The sequence below is a fragment of the Dendrobates tinctorius genome, unplaced genomic scaffold (assembly GCF_039654945.1).
Source record: "Dendrobates tinctorius isolate UK_male_01 unplaced genomic scaffold, ASM3965494v1 ptg000079l, whole genome shotgun sequence".
Classification (NCBI taxonomy): Eukaryota; Metazoa; Chordata; class Amphibia; order Anura; family Dendrobatidae; genus Dendrobates; species Dendrobates tinctorius.
In genome coordinates this window covers 13725637-13738091 of record NW_027361747.1, presented here as the reverse complement: position 1 = coordinate 13738091, position 12455 = coordinate 13725637, and the positions used below count along the sequence as shown (strand labels likewise).

Below are 12455 nucleotides of genomic sequence, written 5' to 3'. Positions count from 1 at the left end.
TGCTGTACTCCGTGGAGGCTGACTTCCTGTATGTCTGGAGCGCTTTTTGAGCTCATTTGCATGTCTAAACTTCCTGATGATGGATTGGCCCATTTCCTGTCACCTGCCAAAAGACCTGCGTATTTCTCGCAAGTCATACGTGTGGTCCGTGTGTAATCCGTATTTTTTGCGCATCCATAGACTTGCATTGGCGTACTACGGGCGTAGTATGCTGACAATCGCAGCATGCTGCGATTGGCACGGACCGTAGAATATGGACGAGAAATATACGGCTGTTGGGAGCAAACCCATAGAGAATCATTGGTCCGTGTGTAATGCGTGCTTTTAACGCCTCTCACTCGTCCGTATTCCTCTCTAGTGTGACCCTGGCCTTAGGCCATGTTCACACCTTCAGTATTTGGTCAGTATTTCACATCAGTATTTGTAAGACAAAACCAGGAGTGGGTGATAAATACAGAAGTGGTGACATGTTTCTATTATACTTTTGCTCTGATTGTTGCACTCCAGATTTTGGCTAACAAATACTGAGGTAAAATACTGACCAAACACTGAATGTGTGAACATTACCTAAGCCCTCATTCTGACATCTGTGTCTAAACACGTATGTGAAAAAATGGTACAGGTGTCAACAGTGTGTACGTTTTTCCCATCACTGTATGGTCCTTGTGTCCATTTTTCCCATCACTGTATGGTCCGTGTGTCCATTTTTCCCATCAGTGTACGGTCCGTGTGTCCGTTTTCCCATCACTGTATGGTCCGTGTGTCCATTTTTCCCATCAGTGTACAGTCCTTGTGTCCGTTTTCCCATCAGTATACAGTCCTTGTGTCCGTTTTTCCCATCAGTGTACGGTCCGTGTGTCCGTTTTTCCCATCGGTGTATGGTCCGTGTGAAAGTTTTTCCCATCAGTGTACGGTCCTTGTGTCTATTTTTCCCATCGATGTACGGTCCATGTGTTCGTTTTTCCCATCGGTGTACGGTCCGTGTGCCCATTTTTCCCATCGGTGTACGGTCCGTGTGTCCGTTTTTCCAACAGTGTATGGTCCGTGTCTCCATTTTTCCCATCAGTGTACGGTCCATGTGTCCGTTTTTCCCATCAGTGTACGGTCCTTGTGTCCGTTTTTCCCATCAGTGTACGGTCCATGTGTCCGTTTTTCCCATCAGTGTACGGTCCGTGTGTCCGTTTTTCCCATCAGTGTACGGTCCGTGTGTCCGTTTTTCCCATCAGTGTACGGTCCATGTGTCCGTTTTTCCCATCAGTGTACGGCCCATGTGTCCGTTTTTCCCATCAGTGTACGGTCCTTGTGTCCGTTTTTCCCATCAGTGTACGGTCCATGTGTCCGTTTTTCCCATCAGTGTACGGTCCATGTGTCCGTTTTTCCCATCAGTGTACGGTCCTTGTGTCCGTTTTTCCCATCAGTGTACGGTCCATGTGTCCGTTTTTCCCATCAGTGTACGGTCCTTGTGTCCGTTTTTCCCATCAGTGTACGGTCCGTGTGTCCGTTTTTCCCATCAGTGTACGGTCCATGTGTCCGTTTTTCCCATCAGTGTACGGCCCATGTGTCCGTTTTTCCCATCAGTGTACAGTCCCTGTGTCCACTTTTCCCATCAGTGTATGGTCTATGGTATTGATGTTTAAGGGGATATGCACATGTTGCGGATTCGTGTGCGGATTTTTCCGCTCATAATCTGCAGAATCTGCAGGTCAAAATACCCGCGTTTTTACTTGCAGATTTAGTGTGGATTTAGTGCAGATTTTGACTGCGTTTTTACTGTGGATTTTGTGCGAATTTCGCCTGTGTTTTTACACCTGCGAATTCCTATAATGGAATGGGTGTAAAAACGCTGCGGAATCTGCACAAAGAATTGACATGCTGCGGAAAATAAACCGTTGCGTTTCCGTGCGGATTTTTCCGCAGCATGTGCACAACATTTTTCTTTTCCATAGGATAACATAGTACTGTACATCACTAGCAAATCTGCAGCAGATCCGCAGGGCTAGATCCGCTGCAGATCCGCACACGAATCCGCAACGTGTGCACGTACCCTAAAAGTTTTGCACGGGCTCACGGTCTGTATAAAAACATGGACATGTGAATAGCACCATAGATTATAATGGGTACATGAAAAAAAACAGATGCATCACGTACTGAAAACGAAAATGATCTAGGTGGCAGTGGGGGGACAGAAAATAAAAAAAAACACTAATTCTGCCATTTTTTTCATTGCAATATTCACCATTTAGGATAAAAATTATGATATTTTATTTATTTGGATAGTTATGTAGACCGCAATATCCGCACAATAATTAGGCAAGTGAGTATGTTCACCATACCATCATTTTTATGGAGATTTTTCACCTCTGAGCTCTATAAATGTGAATGCTGATTGGATGAAGCAGATCAGGTGATGTGTATGGGTATAATGAGGAGTACACGGCCTAAGGATACAACATCCGTTATCAAGGTGAGCATTATTATTAGGCAGCTAGTTTTCCTCAGGCAAAATGGGCCAAAAAGAGATTTTACTGACTCTGAAAAGTCAAAAACTGTTAAGTCTTACAGCAGTACTCTTGAAATTGCTAAGATATTGGGACATGATCTCAGAACCATCAAATGAATTGTTGCAAATAATCATAAGTGTCACAAAAACCATGTTGTGAAAAAAAATGCACTTTAGCTGCCAAAGATTTGAGAAAAATCAAATGTGAAGCCACCAGGAAGCCATTATCCTCCAGTGCTCTCATATTCCAGAACTGCAACCTCGCTGGAGGCCCAGAAATACAAGGTGTTCAGTGTTCAGAGACATGGCCGAGGTAAAGGAGGCTGAAACCGATCACCTCTAAGCAAAACCCAGAAGGGGAAACGTCAAGACTGGGTGAAGAAATATCTGAAGACAGGTTGTCCAAAGGTTTTATAGACTGATGACATTGGAGTGTCTCTTGATGGACCAGGTCGATGTGCCCAGGGCTGAATCAGTAACAGTCAAAAACCTCCACTTCGACTCAGACGCCAGTAAGGATGGAGGTGGGGTACTGCTATGGGCTGGGATTATTAAAAGGAACTTGTCAGCAGTTTTGGCTGATATAAGATGCGGCCACTGCCTTTGAGGGCTTAGCTACAGCATTCTATAATGCTGTAGATAAACTCCCGACCTTACCTGTTATAGAAGAAAAATAACTTTTAACTTTTATTATACTCACCTGCGGGGTGGTCCGGTTTGATGGGTGTCGAAGGTCCTGGTCCAGTGCCTCCCCATCTTCATGCAATGCCGCCCTCCTTTTTGCTTCGTGTAGATGACGTGTACCTGCATCATGCACACATGCTCCCCAGCTTTATGCTCCTGCGCAGGCGTGCTTCTCTGCCCTAATGAGGGCAGAACAAAGTACTCTAGTTCGCAGGCGCTGGGCCTGTCTGACCTTTTCCGGAGCTGCGTACTGCAGTACTTTGCTCTGCTCTCAACGGGGCAGATGAGTACACCGGCGCAGGAGCGCGATGCCAGGGAGCCTTTGTGGATGATGCAGGGACGCGTCATCCACACAAAACAAGCAGGAGGGCGGCGATCATAAGATGAGAGGCGCTAGACCAAGGCGAGCAATGCCCATCGGACCGGACCGCAGATGAGTATAATAAAAGTTATTTTTCTTCTCTTACAGGTCAGATCGGAGGTTTATCTACAGCATTATAGAATGCTGTATATCAGCCCTGAAAGGTGGTGGCTGTATCTTATTTCAGCCAAAACTTCTGACAGATTCCCTTTAAAGATGAGCTAGTTGGACCTTTTTGGGTTGAAGATGGACTCAAAATTAACACCCAAACCTACTTTCAGTTTTTACATGACAATTTCTTGAAGCAGTGATACAGGAAAAAGTGTTTCAAGAAAACCATATATTTTTATGCATGGACAATGTTACATGTCTTTTTACAGTGAAGTCCACTTTTTACTTAATAATATGTAAATGAGCTGTTAAGATAGAATGGCCGGACATAAATCTCCCTGAGAGTCTGCCTCCAGGGATTGTTTTAAATGAAAGGGGAAGTTACCTGTCTGAGACCTATAGATCAGGAGAGCAAACTGAGTCATTGCATGTCTTAGACTAGTAACGCCCCTTTAAAGTAAGCTCTGGAGGCAGATTTTCAGCGAGATCTGTGTCCGACCAATAGATTTCAACAGCTTATTTACATGTTACAGAAAAGCGTGTCACTGTAAAATGGCATCAGATTGCAGATATTAAGGCATAAAAATTGAATAAAAACTTTCCATAATCTGCTTGCCCATATAGATGGCCTAAGAGGGTTGATCCTACTGACAGGTTGAAAGAATGGAAGAATAATGACACGGCCCCTTCCTCACCCGACCTAAACCCTATTGAGAACTTGTGAACCTTTTTAAAACGGTAGATTTATGGTCAAGGAAAGCAGTGCACCAGTTCAGAATTTTTTTTTTTTACATATTTTAATTTTTGGATTATAATTTTAACTTTACCAGACAAAACATTTGATATTGGAAAAAATGTTTTTCCTATAGTTACATAATAATTCTGCACACATTAATGTTCTCCTAATTAGAAAGACAAAACCCCACTTTTACTTTTTGAAATATTCAGTTTTCAGGTTTATTAAAGAAGCACTCCTCCCATCAAAGTTTTTATCCTCTTAATATATACCAATCATCATATTATATAGCACTGTGTACTTACGACTCATTTTACCTTTCCATCCAGCTGATTTTTCCCTTTTCCATTAGGTCTTTGACATCACGTGATTAATAACTGACGAGCTGAATCCTTCTAAGCTCTATGTAGAAACAGGAGGTCATTTCTTGAGTCATGCCTGACAGGTGGAGGAGGAAACAGCTGGGTTTGGAGTTGAAGAGGGGAATAATAAATATGGGGACAAGAGGCTTCCTGTTTCTACACAGAGCAGAGAAAAGAAGAATTTACTGGGTGGAAAGGTAAAATACAAGTATGTGGCAGATTAGGAAGCCGATCATGCTGCGGATGGTCGATATGTATTCAAAGAGACAATTATCAATTTCTTAAATGCCACGATTGACAGTGCGATGTAAGACATTAAATGGTTGCCATTGGAGCTGGCTCCATTTTCGGCATGAGATTCTTTTGATAAAGATTAGAAACCTGCAATGTGTTGAAGCTTTTTAGAGCTAATCTCCTGAGCCCACTCTATACATGCAATCTACACATCTAATGTTCATGTACGGAGGATATTGCAAGTTGATCCCTGAGTGCGCAGTATCCGCGACACTTGCCTGGTTTTGTTAAGTGCTTCTAATGGCCATAAACAGAGCTGTAGACTGAAAGCCATAGCAATCAAAACAATTGTTTTAAAAAAAAATAATTTGAAAAGTTGCTTTATTTTTTATTTTTGGTGTATTGGAGCAATAGAACAATGGTTACAAAGGTTCACAGCTTTTAAATGAATGAACTATCAACAAGTACAGGCTGTTTAGCTTCTATTTAGTCTCTTGGCACTAGGTTATGTCCCACTAGGTCTCCCACAAAGCTCATCACACAGTTTTCTATCTTGAATGGCAGTGGTACATCCTCTATCTTGTATCAACTTGACTCTTGTATGACCAAGAGTCCATATGAGATTGTAGTTATGGCCATACTGGTTATTACCCAACTTCTTGAGGATAGCGGGGTGGAGGATTCCAAGCATCATCCTGAAGGAGAATTTTCTGCATTTCTTTCAGTGCCATAGTGAGGTGATATACCCTTTTTACTTACTTACTGGTTATCACCCAACGTCTCACAAATGTCCTCCACTTCAGAATGTGTTAGCTATTGGAATGCTTTAATTGTGCTATAGCTTGTCAATGTAAAAGCCTTAATCAGTTGGATTGTAATATTTGTCTGTTATGTTTATGTCCAGGGTAATTGGCCGAGTTCACGATCATCTTGGATGAAACAGACATTTGGAACCTTATCATGGATTACAGTAATGAGATTGAGATGTTGGTCACCGACGTTCCTCCGGCTTTATGTGCTGTGTGTGGACAGCAGCATTCTTCAGAAGAAAACCACTTTTACACATACACTGAAGAAGTGGATGATGACTTGATTTGCCACATTTGTCTACATGCTCTGCTTGAACCATTGGACACTCCATGTGGTCACACGTATTGTACTCTCTGTCTCACTAACTTCCTCCTTCATGAGAATTTTTGTCCTATGGATCGAAAACATATCATGCTGCAATCCTGCAAAAAGTCCACTGTGTTGGTAAAGAACTTGCTGGATAAACTTATGGTGATCTGTCCGCTCAATGAGCAATGTCAAGATGTTCTTCAACGATGTGACCTTGAAGATCACCTCCTAAACAGGTAAGTAATGGATTACCATGGAGAGCGGGTGCAGATTTATTGTCAGTGTGCAACAAACTACAGTCATAATTAGAGATGATCAAATACGCCAAAATTCAAATTGGCCAAATCAAGCGGATTTTACAGGGAAATTCAATTTGCATGAAAGCCATTTGCTGGAAATTCATTAATTGTCCTAGTTAATGAATTTGTCTTGTACTGAGGAATATTCATTCTTGCAATGTCACGGAAATGCAATACATAATTTAAACATTCCAGAAATTCATTTCACGTTGAATTCAGCAGGGCATCCATATAATGAATGAACATGCCAAGTCCTCAAAGTTAGAGACACTCTTTAGCTAATGGAAAAGTCGCTGCTGTTAACAAGAAATCCCTATTAAGTTATTAAAAAAAAAGAGATAACCCAATTGTGATTTGACAAGCCTCTTCAATATCAATTGATGTATATTCAATGGGTTATATTTCAATTACATTTAACAATTTAATAAATCTTAAAATCCTTTTAAAGCATAGCTAATGTTACCAAAATGTCTTAAAGGGAATCTGTCCGCAGGTTTTTGCTACTGCATCTAAGAGAAGCATGATGTGGCAACAGAGTCCCTGATTCCAGTGATGTTTTTCTTACTGGGCTGCCTGCTGCAGTTTTAATAAAATCAGCGTTTTCTCTGCTACAAATCTAGCAGTTCTCTGAATGCTGCACTCTGTATAAATCTTCGCACACCACTGATTGGCAGCTTTCTGTGTACAATGTTCATAGGCAGAACGCTGCCAATCAGTGATGGGGCGGGGTTATACAGAGCTCATGAATATGGAGGACTACATGGCAGCCGGATTACTAACCCTCTTGTGATAATCTCCTGCTGATAAAACAGTGATTTTATCAAAACTGCAGCAAACAGTCCAGCAAGTGACACATCACTGGCATCAGGGTTTCTGTCTCTACATTATTCTGCTCTCAGATTAGGTGGCAAAAACTTGGTGACCGATTCCATTTAATTTCTATCTTTGGCAATTAGACAGAGACCTTGATTTAAAGGTTATATTGTTATCTATTTTTTATAGCACCATTGATTCCATGGTGCTGCGCATTAGAAAGGGATTACACACAAAATACAAATATAAAATACTGGTACAGAGGGGAGAGGACCCTGCCCTTGTGGCCTTCCAGTCTGCAGGATAATGGGGAAGGAGACAGTAGGTAGGGGGCTGCAGTAGCTCCGGTGGTGTTGACGTGGCTTCGGGGTCAATGCAGGCTGTAAAGCTTCTTGAAAAGGTGGGTTTTCAAGTTGTGTATGAAAATTTTTCAAGTGTGGTTTAATTGGATGTGTTGATGCACAGAATTCCAGAGTATGGGGATACTTAGGGAAAATCTTGGAGGCAATTGGGTGAGGAACATATGAGTTTGGAGGAGTGACGAAGGTCTTCAGAGGACCAGAGGTTACGTGTTGGAAGATCTTGGGAGATTAGTTTGTAGATATGTAAGGAGAGAGAGTTCGTTGAATGCAGTGGAGAGCTGGAGGCAGAGAAGGGGTTAGCAAAGGTTTACTGTACAGGAGGTTAGACAAGGAATACTCCACGCAGGGAGACAAAATTAACAACATGAACTACGGTTATCAAGCACAGCCACAATGCACGATAGAAAGATATGTAAAAAATGGGGTAACTTATCACTTGCACGGGAAAGGCTGGAAAATCTCCCAAAGTTGTTGCAAATCGTGAACAAAGTCTCTGGCTCTATTACGGAGGAGCGAGAAGCATTGTCTTCCAACGCTGTGGATGGATCCGGTCCTGGCTGGCTTGAGTACGCTGGGTTGTGGAAAAAGCCCTTTGTGTGGATTCCTCAGTGATGACGCCGAACGCGAGCCGTGTGCTCACTCACAGACCACGGTAGTGGACAGCCCTCTGGGATAGTCTCAAGGAACGCAGGAACCCAGCAACTCAGCTTATCAGTCACCACAGGCAGGACTGGACTGTCCACAAGAACAGGGTCAGACGATAACTCAATAGTATAAAGTCAATTCTGGGGTCAGCACTCTGTGGGAAGGGTGGCGAGGAGTTGTCAGCTGAAGCATCGGAGATGGTGTCAACCTTCTGCAGTCGCTTTCACCCCCCAAGCCTGACCCGTTCCCTCGCTCAGTCCTCTTTATACTCCCCACGCCCCCTGCTGTCCAGCGTGAAGGTCCTTCCCTCCCAGAAGAACCCTCGCCCAGCAACAGTGGTGACAGACCAGATAGTTCCGGCACTAAAGGGCACCAGAAACCGCTGACTCTGCCTCGGCTCATCCTCTTACAGATATATGGAGGAGGATTAAGGATGCCTTTGGAGGTCAGTGTTAGTAGTTTGAACTGGATACATTGGGGAATTCGGAGTCCATGAAGGGATTTGTAGCGGAGAAGTGTGGAGAGAGCTGGATTAGTCGAGCAGCATAGTTAATGACAGACTGGAGAGTTGCAAGAGTGTTAGCAGGGAAGCCGCAGAGGAGGATATTGCAGTAGATGAGGCGGGAGATGATGAGGGTATGCATTAACAAATTAGTATATTCAGGGTTGAGGAAAGGACGGAGTCCGTAAATATTTTTGAGTTGGAAGTGGCAGGTGGTGGCAAGAGCTTGGATGTGCGGTTTGAAGGACAGGACAGTGTGGACAGTTACTCCAAGGCAACTGCAGAAAGTATGGTGTTGTTAATTGTGATAGATTGGGTAGGGGGGTTAGGTGAGATGGAGGAAAGATGATGAGTTCAGTTTTGTCCACATTGCGTTTTAGGAAGTGAGAGGACAGGAAGGATATGGCTGATAGACTGTCCAGAATCAAAAAATGACTATCTGAATAACCATTCCCACACCAGTATTGGAAGGATCACATTCCTTTATGTTTTTGGTTATATGTACAGTTGTATAAAGAACTGCTTTGTAGTGTCAGAAATGAATTTTTCATGGCTTTTTTGAGGCTTGTCATAGTGTTCTGAAAGTTTTATGATCATATTAATATATTGTTATGAAGTGTAGGTGGGATTGCTTTTCCTTACAGCCAATATCATGTAAATCCTGTAAATACTGTATACTACATTATTTTGACAGCTGTGCGCAGCAGATTGACATTAGTATAAACATAGTCTTCTCTATATCTTGTGTTTTTTCTCGACATGGATCACCAGTAAAGATCTGATCTACATATAACCAAGGTAGAACTTAAAATGATAAATCTATCATTCTATCATCAATGCATTGGTAAAATACATATTTTCACATTCCTCCTGAAGGTTTCATGTGCTAATCTGTATATATGAAATGCCGAGGACTGGAAATATAGCGATTGCCTCATGAGCAGGATTCCACTTCTGTGTTGTTTGGCATGTAGGCTGGTAACCATGAAATGCTTTTAAGATGTCATGTAGGTGTTTATTCTGCACTTTGAAGAAACATAACAGTACTTAGGATCACTTGAGAAGTTAAAGATCGGTTTGCACTAATTCTTTGAACTATAGAAGGATTTGTATGTGGTTTGCATGTGGTTACCTTTGCGTGCAGAGCAGCACCTGCTTTACGTTAGGTACACAGCAGATCGTGTATTTTAGATCTGGAAAGTTCAAAAATGTCACCATGTGCTCAGTTTTGTGCAATCTTTATACAGATGTATAGCATCTTGATCTTTCAAATCTGTGCTGCTGACGCTACCCAAGGATGATGTAAAGTTTATAGATGCTTCATTGATTTATAGAAACCAAATAAAGTAAAAAAAAATATTTTTTTAGAATCTACAATACAGTTGTGGCCAAAAGTATTGACACCCCTGCAATTCTGTCAGATAATACTCAGTTTCTTCCTGAAAATGATTGCAATTACAAATTCTTTGTTATTATTATCTTCATTTAATTTGTCTTAAATGAAAAAACACAAAAAGAATTGTCCTAAAGCCAAACTGGATATAATTCCACACCAAACATAAAAAAGAGGGTGGACAAAAGTATTGGCACTGTTCGAAAAATCATGTGATGCTCCTCTAATTTGTGTAATTAACAGCACCTGTAACTTACCTGTGGCACCTAACAGGTGTTGGCAATGACTAAATCACACTTGCAGCCAGTTGACATGGATTAAAGTTGACTCAACCTCTGTCCTGTGTCCTTGTGTGTACCACATTGAGCATGGAGAAAAGAAAGAAGACCAAAGAACTGTCTGAGGACTTGAGAAACCAAATTGTGAGGAAGCATGAACAATCTCAAGGCTACAAGTCCATCTCCAAAGACCTGAATGTTCCTGTGTCTACCATGAGCAGTGTCATCAAGAAGTTTAAAGCCCATGGCACTGTGGCTAACCTACCTAGATGTGGACGGAAAAGAAAAATTGACAAGAGATTTCAACGCAAGATTGTGCGGATGTTGGATAAAGAACCTCGAACTAACATCCAAACAAGTTCAAGCTGCCCTGTAGTCCGAGGGTACAACAGTGTCAACCCATACTATCCGTCGGCACCTGAATGAAAAGGGACTGTATGGTAGGAAACCCAGGAAGACCCCACTTCTTACCCCGAGACATAAAAAAGCCAGGCTGGAGTTTGCCAAAACTTACCTGAAATGCCTAAAACATTTTGGAAGAATGTTCTCTGGTCAGAGAAGACAAAAGTAGACCTTTTTGGGCAAAGGCATCAACATAGAGTTTACAGGAGAAAAAAGAGGCATTCAAAGAAAAGAACACGGTCCCTACAGTCAAACATGGCGGAGGTTCCCTGATGTTTTGGGGTTGCTTTGCTGCCTCTGGCACTGGACTGCTTGACCGTGTGCATGGCATTATGAAGTCTGAAGACTACCAACAAATTTTGCAGCATAATGTAGGGGCCAGTGTGAGAAAGCTGGGTCTCCCTCAGAGGTCATGGGTCTTCCATCAGGACAATGACCCAAAACACACTTCAAAAAGCACTAGAAAATGGTTTGAGAGAAAGCACTGGAGACTTCTAAGGTGACCAGCAATGAGTCCAGACCTGAATCCCATAGAACACCTGTGGAGAGTTCTAAAAATGGCAGTTTGGAGAAGGCACCCTTCAAATATTAGGGACCTGGAGCAGTTTGCCAACGAAGAATGGTCTAAAATTCCAGCAGAGCATTGTAAGAAACTCATTGATGGTTACCGGAAGCGGTTGGTCGCAGTTATTTTGGCTAAAGGTTGTGCAACCAAGTATTAGGCTGAAGGTGCCAATACTTTTGTCTGGCCCATTTTTGGAGTTTTGTGTGAAATGATCAATGTTTTGCTTTTTGCTTCATTCTCTTTTGTGTTTTTTCATTTAAGACAAATTAAATGAAGATAATAATACAAAAGAATTTGTGTTTGCAATCATTTTCAAGAAGAAACTGAATATTATCTGATAGAATTGCAGGGGTGTCAATACTTTTGGCCACAACTGTATATGGACAAAAGTCTTGGGACACAACTATTAATCATTAAATTCTGTTTGTTCATTCAGTCCGGATAGGTGTACGAAATCTAGCTCCTCACCACACAGTCTGCCTTTGCTAACATCTGTGAAAGCATAGCTCATTCTGTAAAACTCACTGACATCAACGTGGTCCTGTAACCGGACGTCACTCGTGTAACATGTCAGTTCATGACATTTGTGCTCTCTAAAATATTCAACGATCATCTGTGAGTGAGTGATATTATTGAAAAGTGGAAGCGATAAGAAATCACAGCAACTTAGCCATGACGTGCATGGAGACCACATTAATGAGAACCTGTCACCATGAAAGAGCAGTCTAATCTGCAGGCACTATGTGACGGAGCAGGGAGAGCTGAGCAGACTGATATATAGCTTTGGGAGGAAAGATTCAGTTTAACCGGTGTTTTCATCTTTTAAACGTCTGCCATTTTGGGGATTTTCGGTCGAGTGGGCGGTCCTATTAGTGACTGACAGCTTTCTTTGTATAAGTGTGCATACAGAGTGAGATGTCAGTCACTGATAGGACATACAAAACACAAGCCGCGGAGACACCATCACATGTTTCTCAACGCAAGCAATGACTAGCCAGGTCTTTCCCCGGGTAGGAGCAACCACGGGAAACTGGCTAGGCATTGCTCCTACTAGCCAGTTTCCTACTCCACACTGATGAGAGGCAATAC

General features: G+C 42.3%; 1 protein-coding gene across 7 annotated transcripts in view; it reads left to right on the top strand.

Annotated features, from left to right (window-relative positions):
* The window catches only part of LNX1 (ligand of numb-protein X 1), a 294610-nt gene that overhangs the window by 39595 nt on the left and 242560 nt on the right, over positions 1–12455 (top strand). For all 7 annotated transcript variants that reach the window (XM_073583540.1, XM_073583543.1, XM_073583545.1 and 4 more), the window contains exon 2: positions 5893–6343. In XM_073583540.1, the coding sequence (XP_073439641.1) occupies positions 5949–6343 (395 nt within the window). In that variant the 5' untranslated portion in view covers positions 5893–5948. The remainder of the gene's footprint in view (positions 1–5892; positions 6344–12455) is intronic.